Source organism: Tachypleus tridentatus, chromosome 4, assembly GCF_004210375.1.
Source record: "Tachypleus tridentatus isolate NWPU-2018 chromosome 4, ASM421037v1, whole genome shotgun sequence".
NCBI lineage: Eukaryota > Metazoa > Arthropoda > Merostomata > Xiphosura > Limulidae > Tachypleus > Tachypleus tridentatus.
Genome location: NC_134828.1, coordinates 39465947 through 39493922, shown reverse-complemented (window position 1 = coordinate 39493922; position 27976 = coordinate 39465947). Strand labels below are relative to the sequence as shown.

Here is a 27976-nt window from a genome sequence, read left to right as displayed (position 1 = left end):
TGTTTAGAATTAAGCAAAAAGCTACACAAAGGATTACCCATTTTTGAAGGAGCTCACAAAGCGAGATTATTTTAAAAAGATGTGTTTAACAGTTCGTATCCTGGTGGTCAAGGCTAGTACTTTAGTTGACTCACGTTCTGTTGTTTGAAGCACGGGGCATGGAAAGGTTTTTTCGAAGTAAGGTTGGCAAAAAAGTTGTCACGTGGCTAATACTGACAAGATAGTCTGTGAAATAGAAATTATGTTATTTTCCCCAGTAAGCCTTTATTCATGCTAATCATCGTTAGTATATATGTTTTGTTAATTATTTTCGTACTTAACATAATTTTCCATTGATTTTAACTGGAGATACACGTGGGTAGTTATTTTTCACTTATCACGAAAATTTGGTTACATCTTGTGTTTCCTTCCAGGAAGTTACCACGTGATCAGTTGTGTTTGAGCGTTAGTAAAGCATGACAAATAATTTTCTCTGTTTCCTCCTTGATGGTCAAAGTAATTGGTAAGTTTATCATAAAATTTATTCTTCGGTAACGGTAAGGTATGTTTTACTGAGAAATATGTTTTATATTGTTATTCATAAAAAGCCTTAAATTTAATAAATTCCTATAATTTTGAAAGTGAAATGACGCCATGTTAGTCTTATAACTGCAGGTATATTATGCAGTACTTTCAGAAGAAGGATATTCGAATAGTGAGATCGTTAAATAATGATTTTGCAGATAACGCGTATTGCGGATCGTTGAACACACCAGAGGTTTTCAAAAGCACACGCAAGTTACTCCGGGTTTTCACGGTTATTTGGAATGTGAAAAAGGTTGGTATATTTCCGAGAGCTGTTACAATGACTGTTAAAATGACTTAAAATGACAAAAATATACTAAACAAAAGCTTCTAGAAACACCTCAAAATAAAGTCTTTTTAATGAAATAGTATGTAATTATGATAATAAGAACAAGAACAAACCAAGATGGATAAAGTAGGTTTAAGAGAAGCATATAAAGCGTAAAACACTTGAGACATATAACATCCAGAGATATGTTTTCAAAATTTAAATCTGGCATATCTTTAGGTTAGAGCACTGCTATGAAGCGGGTCATGCAATGTGAATATATATGTGTGTGATAAGTTATTTATAATTGTTGTTTAGCTGAATGTAGTAAGTTTGCGATTGTCTAGTAATTATTGAAATAACAGTAACTTTATTTATGATATACAGGGTGGCCCGTGAGTCCCTACCCATCCATATATCTTATGTATCCAGTGTATCTGTGTGCTGTCCCTCATTCTCGCTGCATATTATGCGACGCCATGTTCTGTGAGACATTTTCCTCAGCATAGCAGGGGTTATTGTTCCAAACGCCGCGGTAACCGCTGCCTTCAACTCATCATGCGTAATTGAATATAACATAATAACATATGGATGGGTAGGGACTTACGGGCCACCCAATATATATGGGGTAAGAGGTGTCTATGATAGGAATTGTAAGTACACGTTTACATATTAGTGGTATAAGCGATTGATAGCGTTGCGTATTCATTTATTGTATAACTCGTAATGTATTGAGTATTAATTGCTCGCGGTAGTAATTGCATGAATCACATTCGAACTGCTTTTTCTAAACGGTTGAAATCCATAAATAATATGTTTCATAAAGTATATTTATTAGTGATAATAGTTCATAACAGTGTTTCAGGTAATTGTTACCATTACAAAGAAAAAATTCAGAATATGCTTAAAGTTGAAGAAACAGGTTGACTGGCTGGAACTGTGGGGTAATTTTCAGAGTGAAGGCGAATTTATGTTGAGAAGCTCTCAACATAAGCGGATTATGTGATAAGTTTGGAGGTCGGAAGACAGTTTAAGTTAAACTTAATAGTAAAGGAATTTGGGATACTGGGAATAAACATTTTGATAAGATAGCTAGAGGGGATTGAAAATATAATGTTTACTTTTAGAACTTAACTTTTAAAGTTAAGTATGCCTTTTTGAAGATAACGAATAATTTTAGTTACTATTATTTTAATCTTAAAATTATCACGAAAAAAATAGACGAGTTCAGAGCTCTTAATTAAAATGGACTAATGTGATATAATTAACATTACCTGAGCTGGATCAGGTATGGAGAGTATTGATATTATCACTTATTTTCTAGGTTTTAAAGTAGTAATTGACGTTTAGAAAGAAAGGATGAGTAGCCTTTATATAAGAGATGAAATGTAACCTGTTAGGACTGACGATATAAAAATAGTGGCCACGATGTTGAATCTGTAGGACTACAATCAGGGATTTGGAGAGTAGAATATTTTATATTAGAATTGTTGTAGGTCAACTCATCTGAGAGATGACTACTGTGGGATATTGTATAATAAGATCGATATTATTAATAATACTAACTGATCAATTATGAGATACTTTAATTTTATACACTAAGATTATACAGTTTGTTTTAGAATTTCGAGCAAAGCTACACCAGGCTTATCTGCGCTAATCTTCCGTAATTTAACAATTTAAGACTAGAGGGAAAGCATCTAGTCATCAGCACCCATCATCAACTATTGGACTATTCTTTTACCAATGAATAGTGGGACTGAGCGTCACATTATAACGCCCCCATGGCTGAAAGGGCAAACATGAGGATTGTATGGAGTAATTCAGTAAAGGAAAGAGATTTTTTGAGGTGATTCAGAGTGATTTTCTCTATCTCGTGGTCAGAAAAGCAATCAAAGAGATGCCAGTTTAGATTTATTGTTATTCATTGATGATGGCTCGGTATGGGCAGGTGGTTAACGCACTCGACTCGTAATCTGACGGTTGCGGGATCGAATCCCCATCACACCAAACATGCTCGCCCTTTGAGCCGATTTTGATTGCTTTTCTGACGACAAGAGATAGAAAATTACCCTGAATCGCCTCAAGAAATCTCTTTCCTTCACTAAATGACTCCATACTGTCCTCATGTTCATGCTTTCAGCCGTGGGGGTGTTATAATGTGACAGTCAGTCCCAATATTTGTTGGTAAAAGAGTAGCCCAAGAGATGGCGGTGAGCGGTGATGACTAGCAACCTTCCCTCTTGTCTTATACTGCTAAATTAGAGATGGCTAGCACAGATAGTCTTCGAGTAGCTTTGCACGAAAATTCAAAACAAACAAACAAACATTTATGATAATATGGTTTGAAAAAATTGAAGTCAAGGAAAATTCGGATAATAGTAGCCATTCCATAATTAGACTTAATGTTTTGTTCTATGGTGAGTTGAAAATAAAATAAATCTTAGTTCCTCTTAATTTTGAGGCCATGAATTCAAAGTTACTGTTAGAGTATTAGGCTAATACGTTTGAAAGTGTCGTGGGACAGAATTCGGAAGTTTCTAAAATAAAAAGATATTTCTGGAAACGGAAACCAGCAAATATTGAACCTGTTTGGCTTATTGAGAGCTCATATACGTTCTGGACGTTAAGATTGACAGTGAAGTTGGGAGATTAGCAGAATGATAAGAAAGGTAAAGATATAGTTTAAAACGAAATTAGAAAAATTTAAAAGGGTCTCTGAGAAATAAGCGGCTGTGAAGGCTAAAACTAAAGATAAGGGTTTTTAAAAGTATGGTAAGAAGAATAGGATAAATACTTTTTTAAGGATGCTGACGACATGGCTTTTGTTGAAGATTATTATATGCGAGATGACGAGACCCACTTGAAGTAAAATGTGTCTCAAGACGGCTGGTATGAGTATTAAAAATTGTTAAAATAAAGCAGAGAACAACGTTTCGACCTTCTGAGGTCATCTTCAGGTTAACAAAGGGAGTTTGCAACTAACTGTTGCTGAGTATGTGTCTTAGGGACGAGAGTGTAAACGAGTACGGGATTGTAGGGGCGTTGCAGTATATTTTAGCTTATTAATTAGTACAGGTGTAAAAGTGTTCCTTTGTCAGTTATAGTCTGAGTTATTGTATAAGTAGGGCTTCTTTGATTTTGCGTTTGTTTATGTTTATTTACCTACTTAGTATATGGGCGTTTTCTATGGTTATGTTATGCTTATTTGATTTGCAGTGTTCAAACACGAGTGAAGGGTTTTTTGTTTTTTTGTTCTTTGGATCTGGTTTCCATTTCTGTGCTTGTTTCTCCTTTATAGATGTCGTGGCAGTTGTTGCATTGTATTTTATGAATAATGCTGGTGTTGTGTTTGTCAATGTAGTTTTTACATAGTATGGACTTTTTCTTGTCGTTCTTAAAACAATAGTAAGGAAAATAAGATCTGCCATAACATAAAACTAGATAAACTATGGTGCCAACAGCAGAAACACGCTAACACGACGAACCATCAACCAACCTCGTAATTAACAGATCAGACTGACAGTTAGGGAATGAAGAGATAAATCTGCTCAATAAAAAAAAACTCAGCTTCACAATAATACCTAGAAATATTCCATCCGTCGAAATAGAAGACTGGTGATCCATTCCACACAAACTGAAAATACCAACAAAACAACAGAAAACAATCAGCATAAAGAAAACAACTTCGACAACTAACGACCTAACTTTCCAGGTAGAACGAAAAATATATATTTCCTCCGAAACACCTCAAAACAGTATCTTAAACAACGTTTTCAAAGAATTTTTACGCAAAACCATCAACATAATTTCACAGGAAGGAAAACTAAAAATAAACTCACACGAAAAGATATTAATTTTATGAACAACCTAAAAGAAGAAAACATTAAAATTCTAAATGCTGATAAAGGCAAGCTATAGATACAATGAATACAAATGAGTATATCTAAAAAATGAGTAACCTTTATCAGATACTAACAAATTTAAACTAATACACACAAATCTAACAAAAACACAGGAGAACCAATTAAACATAATACTACTACGTATGAAAAACCAACACACTCTCGGAAAACCTTTATTCTTACCTATGCTGGACCGTCTCACGCACATTACAACTAAACAGCACTTCCAAACCTCACAAATCCGATTGTCCACCACGGCCCATGATGCCGATATATGAATCATTGAACTACAATCTTGGTAAATACGTAGCGTGGGCATTTTCTAAATATGTTACATCATCCGGCTCCTTTTAAAAAACTGTTAACTTTAAATCTATTTTTTATCAATTAAATTGTGAAGCATCAATGGCCAAGTTTGATACTTTCCAACTACCGAAGTCTGCAAGACAACTTTAGAATTTTATATCCAAGACCCCAACCCATTGATACACATCCCCAGCAACCAATTCGCAAGCCTTATAAATTTCCTCCGAAAACCGTTGATAAAATTATACACACACATCTAAACCAACAAGAAACAAACAACAATAAATCCCAAGATACAACAAACTACAACACTTTACACTGCTGCATATTATATATTCCCGATATCAACGAAAAAATAAAAAATTGGAAAAATCTTATAATAAAACAAAACATTCCAGTAAGCACAAAATTTGTTCAAAATTAGGTACAAAACTTAAGTCCATACTATATAAAAACTACACTGACAAACACAACACTAACATTATTTATAAAATACAAAGCAACAACTGCCATGATTTCTATATTGGAGAAACAAGGAGAGAAAAGGAAACCAGATTCAAAGAACACACACACACACAAATCCTTTACATGGTTTTAAACATTGCAAATCAAATAAACACAACATAAAAAAACACTCAAATACTAAGTAGGGAAACAAACATAAACCAACACAAAATCAAAGGAACCTACTTGCACAACAACTCAAACCAATAAAAAAGGAACATCTTTATACCTGTATTAATTAATAACCTAACAAAAACTGCAACGCCTCCTACAATCCCGTACCTCTTTACACTCTTGTCCCTAAGACGTACTCGGTTGCAAGCTCTCTTTGTTAACCTGAAGATGACCTAAGAAGGTCAAAACGTTGTTTTCTACTTTCTTTATTTTAATAAAAGTATTAATACACATACCAGCCGTCTTGAGATAAAGACTATTATATGCTTGAGTTTTACATATTTTTTTCTATTTTTTTTTACAAGAGAAGGTAGTAGTAATATTCTTGACATTGAGAATTCCATTGGAAATACTCGAATTGGCCTCGCTATATAGCTTTGAAAATTTTGTAAGTAGAAAGATTAAGCGATTAAAAGTAGATAAGACACCAGGACCAAACATGGTTTTTCAATGGTTTTAAAGTAGGTCAGTTATAAGATTTGCGAGGCCCCTATTTTTGGTAAGAAAATAGATAAATAAAATGACTTGCTTATGTTACTTTTGTATTTAAAGCAGATAGTAAAAGTTGTTCTGGAAATTGTAGTCCTCTTTGCTCCACCCCCCAGTTTCTTTGTTGTTGTTTTTTGCAGTGGGATAGATTTTATACAATCTTACAAAAGAAAATTTACAAATCGTTTAGTGAAATATGATATAAACCACTATGGATTCATTCAACGGTGATGTTGCCGTGATAATTTGTTAAGCTAATAACAACAATAACTGGTTGCACTGCTAGAGAAATAAAGCTTAATGGTAGGCAACGCCCATCTTATGAACCATGAACTGTTGATTAGTAGTTCATGTGATATTACTTCTTAATAGGGATGGTAAAACTAATCACACCTTTCTTTATTGGCACTATGTTGGTGTCCAGTAAAAATAATCATGTAAGCATTTTAAATGAAGGGCGAATTATAAATAAGGCAGATGTATAATTAATTTTCCTTTATAAGGTCATCTTTTGAAGTTTGATTGGGTATTCATACTTACACAAAATATAGATATGCTGTTACTAACAACATTTAAATATTTTTGTGTGTGTTTTGATATTTGAGATTGTTTTATTCTTTTAAACTTGTTTAACCTTTTAATTTTCGTTTTCAGAATACTATTATTTAAATAGCACTATGAAGAACCATTTTTGTCTGTGTTTATTTACACCCCTAATATGGACAGTATTGAGTCTAGAAAATCCAAATAGACCCGTGAGGTTAAGTCCAGGAGAAAGCAATATAGGTAAAGCATAATACTTGTTTATTGTTACAAATTTGTCATTACTAGTTCAAGCAACATTTATTTACACTCGTAGAAAGGGCAAAGGTGAAAGTGCTTGTATTTTAAAATGGGCCTTTATTTGGCACTGTCAGTGATATTAAATAAAACTGTTACGCTGATGTGTCACATCTTGATACGTTAAGAACATCGAGTCTACCATTCTTCATAACCTTGGTACGGTTTATTGGATTGGAAGATAGAGAAGAACTATAGTGTAGCTGATCCAGTGTAGCTTTGTACACATCGGAAGTAACGAAGGAAGTTAGTAATCGCTGAAAAATAAGTCCTAGTTCAATTTGTGAATAATCAGTTTGAAAAGTATATTAGTTTCTCAACGATGTTAAACTAAAATATGTTATAACAGTAGTACCTTGAGACACTAACGTGTTTATTGTAAGAGGAAAACTTCGAGGGGTACAGATAACTTGCATGTTGTTCATCACAAAATTGATAAGTGTTTCTGGACGAATTGTAACACAACATGTAAACAAATAAACAAACTGATATTTGTGTAGGTGTTGTGAATTAAACTATGAAAATAATTTCTTTTGAAATATAGTTATAAAGATGGTATAATGAAAGTATGAACTAGTAACCCTGACTAGACTGCAGTTACTCTAATTGTTGATAGTTGGACTATTCTATTAAAGTTTGTGATCAGGTGATCGTTTTGTAAGACTGATACCGTTTCGTTTAATTTATTTAATGAAGTTTTGTTGGCAGTTTCTTTACTTGAAGTGAAATGGTTGTTGTTGGTAAAACTAGAGCGTTATAAGTACTTCTTCTTCCTGAGCATACAAACGTATTATTACACATGGACTGAGGCTGGTTTGTAGCAAAACGTAAGAAAAAGGAAAAGAAGAATTAATGAATACTGACAAACATTGTAGAAATATTAAACAATAACGAACTGTAAGTTTTAAATTTGATTACGTATAATTTTACAATATGAAATAACATTTCTTCATATGATCACCTCAAGGTCGGTTTGTCAGTTTCTAATGAAAATTAAGTAAACTCGCAAGATTCGTTGGAGTTTAACAGACAGTTATAAAAGTTTTGCTTCAAAATTGCTTCAAAAACGGACTTTATAAATAAAAATATCATGTGTATTATGTTACGTATTACAATTCCAAATAGTCTAAAACTGAGTTAAATTGTAATTTAACAAATTAAATAAATGTTTGTGTTCACTTTATGACTTGCCAACAAAATTGATATACACAGTTTCTTTTTAATATAAATATATTTTTAATGAAAAGACTAACACAATTTACAATAACAGTGATTACAATGATTTATGTATGAGAGTTTTACATACTTACTTATAAACAAGAGTCTGGAACTTCCTTGCTGTTTCATCGAGGGTTTATGATGAACAAATAAATTCTGAGTCGATGTAGGTAAAAGTTACTTAACAGGCAGCTACCTAGTTTTCGCTGATTACACGTCATGTGTTTTACCGCGAAAGTAATATAACGTTTTCGTAAAATTACTAATGTTCAATGTGAATCCTCCGAAGTTAAATGGTTGGCAGTTTTCGAAATTTATAAATGCTCCTGGCCCAATATTGAAAGTTTCCTATTAATAAACATTAATTATAATTTCCGAGGTTTACAGCATACCAACTATACCAAACCAATAACATATACTGTCTCTTGGCGCGCGTTGGTTACCTTTATAGGCGAGAGGAGAGTTTCTAGAAATTTCAGCCTACAAACAATTATATTTACTAGTGTCTACTTACTCGTATATTGTTGATTCTTACACTCGAGAATCTACTTCAACTTTAGTGAATAGGCTGGGATTTCACAATACAGATTTAACAGTACAAGTTATGTACATTATAAATATAGGTTTAACTTAACATCGATATATATATGTATATAGTTGATTGTATAAATATTACGTTATTTGTTTAAAAAAAATGAGGATATTTTTTTCTGTACCTTCAGAAAAGCACATCTTGGATAGATCTGTCTTGACGTACCTTAGAAGTGGTATCTCCTTTCCAGAAAATGAGGATAACTCTGCTGATGATTTGTGTACAACACCCAAGAATGAGAAAGGACACTGTAAAAGTCTTTCTGACTGTCCTGCAGTATTATCCAACATATACAAAGAATATCCTAAAATTTGTAAATGGAATGGTTTAAACCCAGTTGTTTGCTGCCCTGATGTCGTACCGTTTGAAAGTACTACGGAGCCTATCACATCAGATAAAGTTCCAGATCTTACTGTTCCAGGTGAGGGAATTTATCAGAATTAGTCTAACTCTTATTAAAGTGGTTTGTTTAATTTTGTGAGGAAGATGAATTTGTAGAAATTATTTTTAGTCGATTTAACTTTATGTTAAGAGAATGAAATCGCGTGATTGTTTTGATCGAGAACTTGTTTGCAGCAGAAGGAAAAATTAAATATTTCGGTTTAATCTATGTACTCACGAATCATTCTGAGATATCTCAATGAACAACCATTTTGTTAGTAAAGAAAAATTCAACTGAAGATTTACTTTAAAACTTATTTTTAAATATTTTCAGATTTGTTAAAAGTTTCTTTTAAAGGGGATTTCTGCATTGATTTCAATTCTTACTTTCGCAGTTAAATATTTTATATTTCTTGTGCAAGTTATTTCATACAAATTATTACTTGGTATATAAACGCAACTGGCAAAACTAATACATTAAACGTTATAGGCTTGGTACAAGTTCGTAATTTACGATCTTTTTGTTTCTAAAGTTTTTTAACATGAATATTTCTTCCACTTATATTTAGTAATACTGTGAGAAGAGAATATTACTATGATAATAGCATAATGTGTCCCCAATTTTAACGTTTCTCATCAACAGCTTGACCCACATTGATAATATGTATATTACGTTCCAGATATTTCGTGGGATACGTGAACAATCCTAAACTTTCCAAGGATTTTTTTATACGGACTGAGAACACCTTAGTATAAGAGGTTACGTATTTCTCCGCACATATATAAACCGTAAAATTTGTATGTTTGTTTTGGAATTTCGCACGAAGCTACTCGAGGGCTATCTGTGCTAGCCGTCCCTAATTTAGCAGTGTAAGACTAGAGGGAAGGCAATTAGTCATCACCACCCACCGCCAATTCTTGGGCTACTCTTTTACCAACGAATAATGGATTGATCGTCACATTATAACGCCTTCACGGCTGAAAGGGCGAACATGTTTGGTGCGACCGGGATTCGAACCCGCGACCCTCAGATTACGAGTTGAACGCCTTAACCCACCTGCCCAGGCCGAGCGTAAATTTGTATGTAACAAACGGTTCGTTACTTTTAGATATTACATTTTTGAAATGAAAAAATCGAGCATCTGCTTAAATGCACATAAAAGGTGTTTGATACTGAAGCTAACTTGTGTTTTGCATATTTCGATTATTTTGTAAATATTGTAATGCCATTTCTACCTTTTTTTTTTGTACATGAACCCCAAGACTTTAGTTGTTATATTTATAATTTCATTGATATTACTATCAAAGTTCTATAAAAATCATTGTGTTTTAAAGAGTATAAAGATAATTTCATAATGAATATTAGAATTATTGATTAAATTTAATCATAACATAATATTTTGTGCAGCAATTAGTGAAGAAAAAACAGTAAACGGAACACACTGTCAGAAATCTTAATGTTGGAGAAACTAATTTTGATACATCGTGTGTTCAAAACATTGAACTGAAGAGGGCACACGAATGTGTCGAACCAATATCAAGACTTCTGACAGTTTGTTCCGTTTACTGTTTTTAATGTTTACTAACAGTCAAGTAAGCACGGTTATTAAACATAACTAAATGTACTACAAAACTACCATAAAGTTTGCGTACCACAAACCAAATTTCGAAATTAACTTATCGACTATGCACAAAAGTATTTCATAAATTGCAAACTTGCTAAAATTAATAGTGAACTTTGGGTGGATATTTACAGTTTAAATATTGTAAAGACAAGTCAACGTGGCCCTCTAATCGGAAAACAGTAGGTTTGTCATCAACATGCCTTCTATTATCAAGTAGATTAAATTCTTTAACCACTGTGATTAATAATAAACTTAGAAAAAAACAACTTTTACTTTCGAGATAATAATATATATATTTTTTAAATAAACGTTTTGCCTTTACAAATTCATTAGGTTAATATAACAAGAACTATTTCAGTACTTCGTAAAAACTCCAATAAATTTGCCACAATGCAAACTTAGATTCCATATTAGCACCATCAGGTCGAATATTAGTAAACAGATTCCACGTCAAAATTAATTATTTACATAAAATTTTGATAAAACTTTAATTTATACACCGAGGCTAGGAGCTGCCTTTAACTGTATTCTCATTATCCATACATATATTTTTAAGAAAATTGGTCAACAAGTCAGGAACCTATATTTGAAACAGTTGGTCTTACAGGAATAAGTTATGATTACAATTTGATGATTCACATCTTAAAAACAAATTTCTGCTTTTATTAAAAATGCAACAACAATAAACTTCATTGTACTTAAGTAATTAGAATGTTATCATGATTTAAACGGCATAACTTAACATAAAGATAAATTATAAACATCTAAATGTACAGAAGAGGGTGTCAAAACAGTTGTAGTGGCACATACACACATAAAGGTATAAAGCTAAGGGTGGCATATACATTTATAACGGAGTTTAAGAGGATATAAAGCACAGTATCTTAATTGTCCTAACCATTTTGTTCTTGGTATAACAAATGTTATTATTATAAATGTTCCAATATATTTTATTGTAAGATGCTACTAAACAGTGTTGTATTTTTACTTCAGGCTGTGGCATGCGTACAGAAATTCAGCTATCAAGAGAAAAACGAGCTCTTTTGAAAGACATGGCATTCTCAGAGGAAGATTCTGAAAACAGACCGGAAGTAGTTGTGAGAGACATGGCATTCTCAGAGGAAGATTCTGAAAACAGACCGGAAGTAGTTGGTGGAGTTCATTCGGTTCCTTATTCTTGGCCATGGATGGTAACGCTTTTATAAATATAATTTCGTATACAGTATTTACGAGTTCAAAAAAAATGTATCTGCTGCTTAAACTTTGTTTAAAAAATGTATTTGTCAATTACTATAATAACTTACACTATTGTTAAGTGTAGTAATTTTATACTTCTAGTCAACCTCTCATGAAGTAATTTTATTTTGAAGTGATATGTTTTCCGTATGTGTATTTATTATACAGTATATCCAAATATTATGACTACATGTATTTTTATGTAATAAAGCTTCATAAAAACCATCAACGTAAGGAGTTTCCAAATGCTCAATTGTTACATATTTGTCTTGAACTGATAAGCCAGTCTTACGTGTGAAAAATCCCTATGTTAACTCTGAAATAAGTCTCGCAGCTAACAACGCTAAAACATGCACATTCTTCCTCATAGAGCTTATTTTAACATACAGTTAAAATGCATTTTAAGCCCAGGATGCCTCAGAATTATTTTAACGCTACAATATCACCACAGATGAATTCATGAAATGTACTTTATAAGTTTAAGTGGCCTTGTTATGAACACTGCTCGAAAGGATCTACGATGAAATGCCTGCAGACACGTGCGAAAAATATAAATTTACCCCAGACATGAAGGATATTACAATTCATTTCGAGGCAAGTGGACTTAATTGTTAATTCAAATTACTTACAGATCCTATTTAACGCTAGTGAGGAGCAGTGTCTCCATGTAAAAAAAAAAAAAAATACTTATAAGCAGAGTCGCAGCTTAACAAATCGGTTCAGCATATATTTGATGCTTAAAAAATTTATTAAGCATATTCAGAATACTGTAATAGTTTATATTGTAAACTAAAATTGTATTCATATATTTTATGTATTCATATGTGTTAACTTTAAGAAATACAGTCGTGACACGCAATTATGATTAACGCAATTAACAAGTGACACTAAAAAAAAAAACCTTCAAGAATCATTTTTCTAAACCTGTAAGACTGTCCAATAGCAAGTTAGGTTACAATATTATTTAGCTGATTTTTTTGCGCTTGTACCATTTCATTCAATCCTTAACAATACTGAACAACCGTAACGCTCTGTAATATTGTTGAAACAGCTGTGATATTCTCTATTCACTTAACTGTACACTTAAGGATTTGATCCACGTAGAATTCGTGTTGACAATAAAGAGTGTTTGTGTTATACGTACGTTACAATAGATATGTATTTCGTTTTCCGTTATTCTTTGATCATTATTCTTTACAGTGTATTTAATTTTATACTTGTTACAACTGTAGGTTTACCTTTAAAAAGACCTAATAACTACTGTAAAGTGTAATTTTCTTGAAACAAATTACAATTTTGTTTTTATTTTACCTCGTTATAGGTTGGAATCTCGCAAAAGTTTGGGCTTTCTGAACGATTTCTTTGTGGTGGAGCTATTATTTCATCTAAATATGTCATCAGCGCTGCTCATTGTTTTAAGATATCAAACAAACCTGTGTAAGTAATGACATGACAATATTGGTTACAATAGACATATGTATATGTAATTTATTTACATACCACTCTTATTACGTGTAGATATTGTAAAAACGTATGAGTGGAGAAAAAGGAGAATATGCATTATATCAAACAATTTATATCTGCCACATCCAATGCCGACGAGGCCTTTTGTACGATATTAGGCCTAATGGGATACGATAGGTATAGTATTACTCTGTGTAGTTTGTTTATTACCTTTACTAACGAATGTTATGGTGTAAAATATATTAAATAAATGAAATATAATAACCATAATCCTTATTTAATTTATTTACAATTCTGAATTTGAGTAAAAATTTATAACGGTATTATTCACTTTTAACACCCATTCTTTAGGTATTTTATTATTTTAACTTAATTTTACTATCATTTGAAAAAAATATTCAGGTTTTTTATTTATTTCCAAAGAGTGGTAAAAAAAAACCATCAACTACCTGGCTTATAATACATTCAACCAAACAGAGTTGTAATAAATATAGTATCGTATAGTAGAAATGAGTAAAATTAGTTTAAAAAAGCAAAGTATGACATCTCAAGTGTTATATACGTGACCAAGAATAGCCACTTAGTAGATCAACAATTAAACTTACTGCGTATAACGCTGAAATTCGAATTTTGATACCTATAACAGGCATAGCGTAAATAGTCCATTTAGTATCTTTGAGCTTAGCAACAAACACCAAAAATAATAGCAAATTCGGTTATATTCGCTTGTGAAAAATATAAATAATATACCTACAAAATATTGTAATTTGTTATTACTTGTATAAACGACATGCTTTGCATGGCAGTGAAAATTGAATTACGTAAGTTTTCTATAGATCATCCGAATTGTCGTTTGTTTCCTGTTAAGTTTATTACGGAATTTTAGTCAGTTTGAATTATAATGTAGATTGTTTAAAGAAATAAGTTGAAGGTTGACTGTCTCATAGATATAGTAATTAAATTAAGTTTTGTTCTGAATAAATCAGCTAGAGAGATAATTGAAAGACTTAGGAGTTGTTAATATAGACATATACGATGTGATACTCTTCTTAGACTGTTTCGATGCTACTGTGTGTATATTCGTCAGGTCTGGTTTTATCGATTATCGAGATTGAATAGAGGTAGTGGTTTCTAATAAATGATTCTTTACCATTATGGATTTTGTTCATTCGTTGATTTTATGGTGTTCTGTTTTTACTTTTAAAGCACTATTGGCTACTGACTTTTAATTTTAAATCTGTGTTGAAAATTTTAAAATTTCTCTGAATTGAATGTATAATCGTCTTGCTTTCAAGCTATTTTCTGTGTTGGTAATTCTACAATTCTTCCATCCTATATAATAGCTGATGTGACAGATTTTATCAGCCGGATAGCATCTTTATATTTCTTAAGGTATTTGGCCAGAAGTTTTCTGTTTTTTCAATGTATGAAGTCCCCAGGTAAAGTATAGTTTTCTAAACTGTTCACTTGGCTGGTCAGCTCAGTTTAAAAAAAAAAATGTTTGGTGGCATGAGATTCTGAGGCAATAATTCTGATATGAAATGGGATATATAGGAGAACATAGATTGGTTGGTAATGGGCTGGCCCAAATATTCTCTATTTTGAAGTCTACAGTGGATGTATTCTTCTGTTAAGATAGTATAGTTATTTATTTATTGACTGATTTTTCTTTATCTAAGATGTAGTTTTCTATAATGTAATAAACGCCCCAACTCTTCTCTGTCCTTTCAACCTGTTTACAACTATTAGAAAATATGTACAAACCTGGCAATATTTAACAAATTGTTGACCAGTTGACCTCCCACTTACCTTGAAAAACTACCAGAAAAAAATGTTCGCTAGCAAACTGATTCTGTATTTAGAAATCAACAAACTACTTAATTATATTCACAATACATTTCATAAGCATGATCATCATGTTTGTCTGACAAAAACTATTCTAAAGCTTTTGACAATAATCAACCCACTATTGCTGTATTTCTAGTCATTCAAAACGACCGTATTATTCAGTTCCGTACAATAATCTCTTCCATAAACACTTTCGCAAAATTCTCTCCACCTTCGAGTGCTGGTTATCTACTATCTTCAAAATAACCTTACAAAAAACCTCTGCACTTTCTTACTAAACTCCTAGATATTCAAAGCCACTGTACATTTCAAAACAGTGCATTTAACAATTACAGATAGCAATGAAAATCATGAGATTAAGATAATAAAATAATGCCAGAACTTCAGAAGAAGAATCAAGTAAGTTTAAGAATTGTACTCAGTTAACCCTACACAAAAGAATTACTTTCAGAAAAAGACGTATACTTAAGTTATACTCCTGTAAAACATAGGTGTTTCTCATGGAAAATAAAGCTGTCGTAGGTGTGGAAAGAACAACCATTATGTATGATGTTACCATTAAAAAACTTTGACATAAGCCAACCATTTTTTCAAAGAATGGATGGAAACTGGTCGGATTACTTATATTTGGCCTATAAGGTACCATGTGAGGTGGGGTCAAACCTTCAGAAAACAAAGGAGTCATCCACCCTCTTTCTCCTAGTTATGACTCTGCAGAGATATATGCAGTTTTTCTTTTGTTTCTTCATTTCTCCTCTTTCCAAACACTTTTCAATCGACAGCCAGTTCTTCATTTCTCTGTAAACTGTTCTTGGTATGTCAACTAACTTACACTGGTTTTGACACAGAAACCCCTTCTTCCATGTCTTAAGTATAGACAGTTTTCGATTTTATTGGTGTTAAAATTGGTCATGTAAAGATTCAGTTGGCCTTTTTAATGATGGTTCTATCTTTGTAACGATTCAGTCTCACAGGCTAATCTTATTCAACATTAGAACCGATAGTAAAAGAAAGACATGGAAATATAGAACAGGTAGAAATGAGAATAGAAGGTGTAGCATTGCCTGCAACCAGTGTCTGTTCTAATCCTTGCAACGTCTTAGCTTCTGTGTTCTATCTTCCCTCTCTCTATAGCACTCAGTGGCGACAACAACAAACGAACTCTGTAAAATCATGAATGTGCATCTTAAAGCTTGTATTGTGATATAGTTCGAATTAGTGTTAGTTAAAATAGAGGGCATGTACATTTAGTAAGAACAAAAACTGTTAGCAATTAATATTGTTGTTTGTAAGTATACCTTTCACGTACTGTATGATAATGTGTCTCAGAAGCATATATTGTGTATATTTCATTGTATGATATTTATTATTATCAAATGAAATGTGTATTTTATTTCTTCTGAATACATTCATCCGTTTGCAGTTCTCCTTCTGTGTATACGTTTCGTGTGGGAGGTCACACTCTAAACGATGGAACAAAATATGATGTGGAAGACGTTATTGTACACGAAAGTTACAAGCCCAGCCAGAACTATCACGACATTGCTGTTTTGAAGGTTAAAGGATCAATCAGCTTGAATGATAAGGTTATACCAGTCTGTTTACCTAAGCCTTTATTTGTTAGTCAAGACTTTAAAGGAAGAGAGGCTACTGTTACAGGTTGGGGAGATACGTTTTTTGGTAGGTTCGATTTTGATGTTTTAAATTATTATTGTTATATAATTAAAAAAGACTTGAAATTATTTTAACCATTTTTAGATTAATAACTTAACATTTTAAACATTGAACGACAAAAACAATTATTATATTTAAATTAAAAATAACAGATTATTTTAAACAAGAGTGGTAAATATAAATTTATCTTTGTATTCTTTATTTTTCAAACCCTGTAACGTACTTTAAGTAGGTAGTAGTTTTCTTGTTGATTTTACAAAAACAGTAACTTCACGCTTCTTACATTCTTCATCAGTATTTCTTTTCGTCTTTGTTGTACTTTAATAGATTTACTACTAGAAAAATACCCACATAATATCTATAGTAAAGAATGCCCGTAAGTACTGTAGAAAAATTGTTTTACTAAAGTTTACGAAGTGCATTTAAAATTATAAGGCTTTATTTTAAGCATAATTATCTGCTGACGTCATAAGTAATTACAATTAATGGACCTTAATCTCAAGGTATTAAAACGGTTTACTTAAAGCTATGTGTTAATTTAGAAGCATATAAATATTTAACATGTTTTTAGGAGGTGCGAGAAGTACAGTACTTCAAGAAGTTTCCATACCAGTTGTGACCAATAAGGAATGCAACAGTGCTTATTCGTCGGTGGCGTCGAACAAATATCCACAAGGTATCACTAGAGGGCAGATCTGTGCTGGACTTTCTAAAGGAGGCAAAGATGCGTGTCAGGTATTAAATATCTTGTTCTGAAATAAAAATATTAAATAATAAGTTATAATAATATTCTCCAAAGTTGACGAGCGCTTAAGATACGATGGAACAGAAATGCCCTGACGCTGTACACTACCACTGAAATATATTTTTCGTAATTTTATTTATTGTAGTGTATCGGATATACTGACACTAGATAGAACTTTAATAATATATTAAGATGCATGATGAAATAAAAAAGTGTTTTTAATCATTGTCTATTCGTTTCTTATCTGAGAGTGATGACATAGTAACTAGTTAAAGACGTTAGTTTATGTAGGCATCAAAATAATTAATATAATTTATAATTAAAGGTTTAGGAAGAACTGTTTGACAGAATTAGATGGAAGTCTGATAGCTCAAAGATTAGTAAAGCCACTTAAGTAATAACACGCACACACACAAAGAAAATATGAAATACTACCATTAAAACAAGTTTTATTAGGCTACTTATCATTATTCGTAAATCTTAAAAACAGAATAGTAAGTTTAATTAAAAAATTAACTTATGGTAAAATAAATTTCATTCTCATATTTAATCTACATGATTTAACATTATCGTTAATATTTTGTACCATTTCTCATTAACCTTTTTGTGAAATGAGAAAGTTATGGTGTAAATCTACATAATACGCTATCTGTATTCTGTCCACGTCTCCCGCTTGTACAACGGTATAAGTCTACGGATTTACAACGCTAAAATCAAGGGTTCGATTCCCTTCGGTGGACTCAGCAGATAGCCTGATGTAACTTTACTATAAGAAAACACACACAATTCTGTCCACAGCATGGATCCAGGCCCAAGATTTGAACATTGTAAGTCCGTAAATTTACCGCTGACCAATAGTGAACAAAATGAGAGGACCGTGGGTTATGATATGTATAACTTTAGATAACAATAGCTCACAAATAGATAATAGTTAACATATTTTAGGATCTTAACTCATTCAAAAACACAGTAATTCGTGCGTAGGTATTGAAATTTTTTAAGTGTCCGGTCTCACGAAAGGCCTATTTTTGTTTAAAAGTTAGGATTACCAAATTTCAATACATTAATATACGTTACCAAACATTTCAAGTGATTAGTTGTCGTTTTGACTCCTTAAGAAAAATTGATTTTAAATTCGGTGTGGGTATTTTGTTTATTTCAGTCTGATGTAAATCATATGTCAAAACATAAATACATTTATTGTCTTAATGTCAGGAATGCCTTTTCTCAAAGACATTCTGTTTGAACACTACCACGTATTTAATATATTTTTCTTGTTTTCGTGAGTTTACGAAATAACAATGGTTTTTAGTCTCTTTTATAATTTTCATTTCCTTTGTTGTTTAATAGACACGATATTATCCAATTTTGCACATTTTAGGGCGATTCTGGAGGACCTCTGGTGCTAAAAGAAAGTAAACGATGGACATTAGTTGGAATTGTTTCATTTGGGTTGAACTGTGCTGAACCAGGCTACCCTGGAGTTTACACTAGGGTTTCACACTACATAAAGTGGATTGCTGCAAATACTGACTTAGGAAAACAGTGATCGTCCCTTATTTAAGTGTTAACTTCACTGTTATATTGTAGTGTTTGTGTCTTTACTTTGGAGAGTAAAGCCTTCTTTCCTGATTGATTTTAGTTGTATTAATTTATTTGCCTTTCAAATTTATGTTATTTGTATTTTCATCTAAATTTCCGAGAAATCCAGGGGGAAACCAGGGATGATTTCTCACAGGAGTAAGTTGACACGGTGCCAATAATTCTTCTATGCCAAAGTTGGTGACCTTGACATAACATGCTTAAATTGTTGTTTAAGTCCTTTTTTGTGATCAGAATACGTTGTCACGTACGGAAATTAATTGATACGTTCATGCTTGCGAGTAAATATTTCCTTCTGGAAAGATTTTATAGTATATTAAGTACTGTGCTAAGATAATTTAAGTTACCCAGTATTTACAGGTGTATGTATTCCTTCGGTTGTATAATGATAGATAAGGTTGCATAATGATACATAATTTTGTTTGATAACTATGCCCGGGAGCGACGACACGCAATTCATTTCGAGCAAAATGGCAGTTTGCAGCATTTTGACACATTTCACTTGGGTCGGACTGACACATGTGTCAACCAGCTCCGCAATGAAGAATTTGCAGGTATTTTTTTCATTCAGTAATATCAAAAATAGATATGTGACAAAAATATTTAAATTAGTTTTCATAAATGTTTTTAATTTTTTACTTTTATTCAATATTTAATAATATTCTTGCAATTCCTCACTGTGGTGCTCCCTTTCCATTGTTTTATTTGTCTGAACGTTTGATTTCAAATTATACTTTTAGCATTATGGGAATAGTTTTTAATATTTATTTTTAATGCACAGTAAATGTATTGATATAAATAGTCGTTTTTGTTTCTTTTGGAATTTCGCGCAAAGCTACACGAGGGCTATCTGTGTTAGCCGTCCCTAATTTAGCAGTGTAAGACTAGAGGGAAGGCAGCTAGTCATCACCACCCACCGTCAACTCTTGGGCTACTCTTTTATAACGCATTATAACACTACTAAATTAGGGACGGCTAGAGCGATAGCCCTTCAGCCGTGGGGCCTTTATAATGTGACGGTCAATTTCACTATTCATTAGTAAAAAAGTAGCACAAGAGTAGGCGGTGGTTGATAATTACTAGCTGCCTTCCCTCTAGTCTTACACTGCTAAATTAGGGACGGCTAGCACAGATGGCCCTCGTGTAGCTTTGTGCGAAATTCAAAAAACAAACAAACATACATCTCCTTATCACCGTACTTAACATACGATGCTGAAAATAACAGTGAAAGCAAAACGTCAGCGTAAACAATGAACACATATTACAGTGACGTATATCGTGCAGTGTTAGTTTACATTTTCTAATGACGAATGTCGAGTCTGTGAACAAGGGATACAACCATCCTCGCGTACAGGAACCTTTCGTCATCAGCATTTGGAATCTCTTTACTTAACTTTGCCAGAATTTCTAAGGTAAGCATATTTTTGAAATTCTTGTATAAACTGCTGTATTTTAATCGGTACACCAAATTTGTATGACTCAAGATTCACGCTCAATAAAGATGATTCACAATCTCTATCTAAAATTGACATTATGAATAAAAATAATATTGTTTGAAAAATTAAACTTGTTCGCAATAGAAGAACACTGAGTCTTTTTTAAAACGAAGAAAATGATAGAGAAGTATCACATGCAGTGAGGATTAGAACATTTAGTCATGAGTTTCAGTTATGAACAAAAGTTTAAAGGAAAATACAAGACCAACCAGTTCTAGGAAAATTAATTATGTATTAATTTACTCCGTCAGTTCCTCATAAAGTATATAGTAGTGTTTAAAACAAATCTATTGGCTGTTAGCATTCCTTTAAATAGTCTGATTTGATGTAGTACTGTATATAATGTTCACATTTATAAAGCTTAACTGTTTTAAAACATTTATAGCTTTAGCCATTTTTAATTACTGCAGACACGTTGTTTAGCCATATAACTGACCCCTGTAGCAAACGAAACAGCGTGTTAATATGCCATTTTTGGGTTATTTCTTTGTCGCTTCAGCCGTGACAACTTTCTAAAGTAGCTCTTGTATATTTATGTATTATATATTAAATCGTTTGTGTAAACTTAATTTTCAAAATGAACGTACGAGGTCTGTTCAAAAAATACGCGGACTGTTTGAATTGCGCGGCTCCATTTGGTTCCAGTGGAATCCGCTTGGTGTTGCTAGGTTCGCACAGATCAGCTGATTACGACGCCATTTCCCGATTGCAAATATCTTCATTTTTGTATTAGCTACGCGGTTTTAAGTGAAGTGCGATTTTTTCGTTTGGCGGATTTCAGAATGAATGACCTGAAGGAGCAACGACTTGCTGTGGAATTTTGTGTTAAACTTGGAAAATCTGCGACTGAAATTTTTGCTATGCTTAACACGGCTTACGGTGATGTTGCTATGAATCGTACGGCATGTTTCAAGTGGCATGAACGTTTTAAGGATGGTCGACAGTCCATTGAAGATGATGAGCGTCCTGGACGTCCTTCCACGTCAACTGACGACCCACACGTTGACAAAATCAACACCCTGGTGCGGGCAAATCGACGTCTGACTGTTAGAGAGCTTGCTGAAGAGTTTGGGATATCAATTGGATCTTGTTACGAGATTTTGACCGAAAAATTGAAGATGCACCGCGTTGCTGCAAAATTTGTGCCTTAGAACTCGTGCGTTTTTGGCCAAACACTCGATCACTGTTCTTTCCCACCCCCCCTACTCACCTGACCTTGCTCCTTGCGATGTTTTCATGTTCCCCAAACTCAAAAGACTCTTGAAAGGAAGAAGATTTGAGACGATTCCCGAGATTAAGGCAATGCGACGAAGAAGCTGGAGGACATTACAAAAGAAGCGTACCAGGACTGTTTCAACAAGTGGAAACACCGTTGGGATAAGTGTGTGCGTTGGGGAGAAGAGTACCTTGAAGGAGTCCCAGACCTGTAACTTCTAAATAAAGTACATTTTGTTTTATGACGTCAGTCCGCTTATTTTTTAAACAGCCCTCGTATATGTCAGGGTCGAGTGTTTGAACTTAGTACGGTTTTAATTTTTATAATAACCAGGATTTTTTTCCTTTATGCGGAAATTTTGTTTATTGTTGTAAGTGAAACAATTTCCACCATCACAACCTTTATTTTAAGCCGTATATGTCTGAATATACATACGTAAGTGATGATGGGAAATGTTCAGTAAATGTTCGAAACAAGTAAACAATAATTATTGGATTTGACCAAGGATTATGTCTTCGTTACAATTTAGTGACGCAGATGAATGGATTAACGAGATTCCCACTGTCCGTATCTACTATTTAGCAAAACCACAGCCAAGGGTTTGGCTACTCTAATTAGGTCTTTACCAATTCAATTATATAAATGTATTATATACTTAAAATTTATTTTGTACTTTATTTGTAGCCTCTCGATGCTTTGGGCCCAACACTGATATTCTATTGCGTAGCTTTGTTTCTAGCAACAAACTTTTATCTGTGTATAAACTGTAAATTAAATAATAGTAATTAAGTTTTTAACTTTGTTTGTTAGAATGTGGAATTAAATTATTGTTCAAACAACTGTTTATACTTGATTCCAGATGCTTATACTATGTTCTCATTCTTTATTAGGCCCGGCATGGCCAGGTGGGTTAAGGCGTTCGACTCGTAATTTGAGGGCTGCGGGTTCGAATCCCGGTCGCACCAAACATGTTCGCCCTTTCAGCCGTGGGGGCGTTATAATGTGACGATTAATCTCACTATTCGTTGGTAAAAGAGTAGCCCAAGAGTTGGCGGTGGGTGGAGATGACTAGCTTCCTTCCCTCTAGTCTTACAGTGCTACATTAGGGACGGCTAGCGTAGATAGTCCTCGTGTAGACTTGCGTAATATTCAAAAACAATTTTGTTTTGAAATTTCGCGCAAAGCTACTCGAGCACTATCTTCTGTAGCCGTCCTTAATTTTGAAGTTATATACTAGAAGAAAAGCAACTAGTCAGTACCAGCGGCATAGCAATATGCCTGCGGACCTACAACTCTATAGACTGGGTTTTTATACCCGTGATGGGCAGAGCACAGATAGCCCATTGTGTAGCTTTGTGCTTAATCCAAACAAAGAAACTCTGGAATACTTCTATTTGATTCAACCGTCATCCTATAATGCAATCCGGCCCTAAAGTACGGAGCGCGAATTTTTGTTTTGGCACTGAAGTGGCACGAATCATGGAACCTCAGATGCACAATTAGGCACTCTATTCCCTTTTCCACGATCGGTCGCATTTGAGTGACAGTGTAAAACTGATCACATAACCACATCCATGTAGGACTTGATTTTCGATACGAGTAGTCAGAAGTGAACGATGATTTTCTTCATGACTCGAAATTTGTATTTCAGTTTGGTCAGATGGTATTACTGAGTCATACGCCTGATACATCTTGTTTCTATTTTTTCTATTGTTGTGAAGGCAGTACCGGCTTCAGCCATCTGAATATGAAATATGCTTAAATCTTGAAAATGTTTTGCAATATTAAATGGTATATCTGTCGTTACAGCTTGCCTGTTTCTAGTATGATTCCAGGATACAGAAACTTCAGAATGTTCGCCATGGAGACAGAATGTACGACGGTTTTGTAATTTTTTAAAAGTTATCATCATTGTTATTCGTAGCTTAAAAAACAGCTACGAGATGTCTTTTTCTTACATTTTAAGTGATCCTAAACTGGTTATTTTAATATTCAATCTTATAAACCAAGAAAGAAGTCATTATATACGTACATACATGCACCTATATTTACATTTTTGCATAACCATAACTCTGGTATAATATATCTTCCACTAGCGGGGCGTAAGGGGATTTTAATATCTCCGAACACCCACGTTTGGGAAAGTTTCTTCCTTCTTAAAACTCAATTCCTAATTCGACTTTTTTTTTTTTCGATTCGTTTTGACGTCCATCATCTTCGTCTTTAGCTCCGTAATGTTTACCATAGGTGTGCGATATCCTTAACATATCCCCATATTGCTTTCCTGTCTTCACGTCTGTAATTACGCTGCGCCACAGTCACTGACTTGGTATCTGCAAACCAAAGAACGCACGAAATTGTTTTTTTTGCACGAATTCCATTTTTACGATTTCACACTAATCGTTGAAGTGAAAAAAAACATGACAATAAAAATCATTTGAATTGGGGTACAAGATGTTGAAAACAGATTTGTGTATTGGACAAACAAAACAATTTTTATTCGTGATGGTTAAAGGGTATCAAAGATTTCATAAACAAGACAGAAGAGAAATTTTAAAAATAATATGAATTGATGATCACCTTACATATTTTTCACTTACAACATGTGTGGCAGAATTATTAGTTAGACACAGTTCAGAGAGCAATAAGGGAATTGAAATTATAAACTTATAATACATGACATTCAATTAATTCTGATGTATGAATTCTGAGGTATGTTCATTTTTATTACATTTACCATGAAGTTCTTTATTTCTTTCGTTGGTAGCTACAGCACATGGAAGTAGTATTTGGCGAGTTTTTTATTACAGTATTTGATTTGGTTTCACTAAGTTATATTTTACTAAGTAGTGTGTGTCACTAACACTAGTCGTAAAATTTATTTCATTAGATTAATGCAGGTTTACTTTTGATATATTACATACTGTCTTGTCCTGGAGTTTAACATGATAATATAATTTCGCGTGATAAATTACGTATTACAATTTTGTATTCATATCACATCTAGTTAGATAGTCAAGACAAGTTTTATCAAATACGTACTAAGATTTCTATACTTTTAGTTCCGTGATGAGTTTTACATTGGGAAAACCCATATACAAGCCCTTACCCGTTAATAAAAAAAAACAAAAAACATGACGATGAAGAAATCCCATATTTAAAAACATATGTTAAAGCACGATCATACATTTTAACTTGATATTTTAACATTTCCATAGAGAGAAATTAAAAACAACTGCAAAATAAAGATAGTGTTATTAATAGACAGTTTAAACTTATGAGTTGATATAAGTATTCTGGCACACAATTATGCCTTTTATAACCACTGTTTAAACTTCTAATTGTTGAAATGTGTTTGTGTATATATATATATATATATATATATATTATATTCTAAGATGAATATTTAACTATATAACCTTCAGACTAACTGAAGTAAACCTGACATATATAGAATTGTGTTGCATGCGCATGATATTCTGGTAGACTTTTGAAATTATTTTGTCGTAGGATTTCTTATGGGTAATAATAATATTAACATTTTTGAATTTATGTTACAGTTTCTTTTATTAAACCTACGGATATAGTAATTTATATTAATTTGCACTTTACACGATTATGTTCTTTTAATTCACTGTGAATGCGTCCAAATATATAACACATTATTTATACAGAAACGGAGTAACTATATTATCCTTGTAACCAATTTGTGAACACTTGGTACAAATGGTTAATAATGTGTGTTAATATGATAAATAGATCGTTTTGAAGATTATACTTCTATTGAGACATGATGCTTTAAATTTCAAACAAACATTTGGGTTTACTGGTTGATTAAATTGTTTGTTGGTGGTTAAATGTTAATAATTAGTCTAATATGATTCTTTCAATGAAAAGAAATTTACATTTTATTGTATAATATATTTTGCGAGTTAAACATTAATTATTTAATTAGAAACGTAATATTTTAACTTGATATTGAAAAATGATTAAAGTTATTACTTACTGTGATGCAGTTCAATGAATGTGTTTACGTCTCACTGATTTCACTCATAAAATAAGAACTAAACACATCTACAATGAATGTGTTTACGTCTCACTGATTTCACTCATAAAATAAGAACTAAAAACATCTACAAAATCTCATGCATCTGTATATTTGTATATATGTGTCATAACGAAATCTTGATGATGAATACGTAATGTTGAAATAAATATCATACAAGTTTTTAAAAATAAACTGAATACTACAAACTTTTTCCTTAGTTGAAGGTTATGTGTAAATCATACTTAAAAGTACGTGGATCAATTTGTATCTTATTATGCAATACTAGCCAATTACCCGTGGCGCCAGTGCAATAGATCCACGTGTGACGTCATGTTTGTACCGTGTGAATAGAGAAAAATAAAGTTCCCCGTGACGGGAAAGGGAAAATTCACCCGTATTGCAAATACGTCAAACAGATTAAAAATTTCGCGAAGTTGGAAGTTGCACATCGCGTAATAAAAAAGTTTTGTTTTTCTAGTATCATATAAACAAGACTTCTACCACTGTAGTATGATAAGGAGACATATTGTTATTTTCATTCTTAAACTTAATAAGCGACGTATTTAAATAGTAAGGAGTGTATATGTGTGAAAAACTACGACCTTCTGAATTCGTTTAGATCAGGGGTGTGCAACAGGCGGCCCGCGGGCCACAACCCGGCCCGCCAAGCCATTTAGTGTGGCCCTAGTTGTTGTAATCTAACCATGTGGCCTGATCTGTAATCCAACGCAAATGGAATATTTTTAAAAGCATCGATCCTACGGGATTCCCAGGCTTCGAGTCGACAAACTTCTAAAATTATCTTTGCTAGAGAGGAGCAGGCCGAATTCGATTGGTCGGCCTCCTTAGGGCATGAATAGGTGACGTGCACTAGCACTATTGTCTACGACTCAACGTCATGTCCTGAACCTCGCCTTCGCCCGCTGGCGACAATTTTCCCTAACCTCTGCTGTCCGTCATTCATTATTGGTGAAAATTTTATTACCTTTTACAGTTACTACAAGAGATTGAAGGTAAATTGATTATTATTTAGCATATTGTTGTGACTTTACTGAATTTATTAAAATTTTTGCTTTCAGATGAATCTGATTCTATGTACAGTGTGACCTCGTTATTCGCGGGGGTTACGTTCTTTACCCTCCCGCGAATAGCGAAAAACCGCGAATATTGGATGCAGTTTTAAAACGTATATGTATGCGATTATATACTAAATGAAATGCTTCCCAAACACTAATGATACTTATACTCATTGATGCAGTAATAATGTAGCAATATTGCATACTGTTATGTATTTCACTAAATTGTACCGTGCGTTACCGGGCTGTGCTTTGCCGTTTGCGTTGTTGGGGAAGCTGAGGCAGTCAGCCAATAGCAGTCAATCTTGTTTGGTGAAGACGACAATTGATAAAACGGCTTGATTGAGTAAATACAACAGAAATCTCCTCGAAAAGCCCTTTCAGTCTCTGTGGCCTACAAAAACGCAGTTCGCGCATAACCCGCGAATATGCGGGGCCGCGAATGGCGAACCGCGAATAGGCGAGGTCACACTGTATTTTGCTATTCTCAATTAATTTAAGTACCGGAAGGCTATGATCGGGATGCCAATTTAGAAACGTGTTTTTGTCCATAAGAGGTTCCATGTGTAAATAAATTCTATGTTTTTTTCTACTTTGCTATTTTCGTGAGAATAATTTTTGTTTTGATTTCAGGGCTAGTAAAATGTCAGCAGTTAAGAAACGAAAAATTGATGATGAGGGAAGGTTATTCAACAGTGAATGGTG

The 27976-nt window shown here is 33.1% G+C and overlaps 1 protein-coding gene and 1 long non-coding RNA gene across 6 annotated transcripts; one reads left to right on the top strand and one right to left on the bottom strand.

Moving 5' to 3' along the window:
• The first annotated feature begins 137 nt into the window (after positions 1–137).
• Positions 138–19468, top strand: LOC143248894 (clotting factor B-like). 5 transcript variants are annotated; one of them, XM_076497809.1, is made up of 9 exons: positions 138–256; positions 414–502; positions 6865–6996; positions 8991–9281; positions 11860–12056; positions 13424–13539; positions 16838–17094; positions 17660–17823; positions 19215–19468. In XM_076497809.1, the coding sequence occupies exons 2-9, from the start codon at positions 487–489 to the stop codon at positions 19380–19382; spliced, it is 1341 nt and encodes a 446-aa protein (XP_076353924.1). In that variant the 5' UTR covers positions 138–256; positions 414–486; the 3' UTR covers positions 19383–19468. The 5 variants fall into 5 exon arrangements, with proteins under 5 accessions (XP_076353924.1, XP_076353925.1, XP_076353923.1 ...); XM_076497810.1 differs by having other exon boundaries at positions 150–177; XM_076497812.1 differs by adding an exon at positions 723–817 and having other exon boundaries at positions 159–502.
• Positions 17662–26387, bottom strand: LOC143248895 (uncharacterized). The gene is made up of 2 exons (XR_013027254.1): positions 26154–26387; positions 17662–17840 (listed from the first exon to the last, which is right to left on the bottom strand). It is a non-coding gene; the product is annotated as an uncharacterized LOC143248895 (long non-coding RNA).
• Between the last annotated feature and the right edge of the window lie 1589 nt (positions 26388–27976).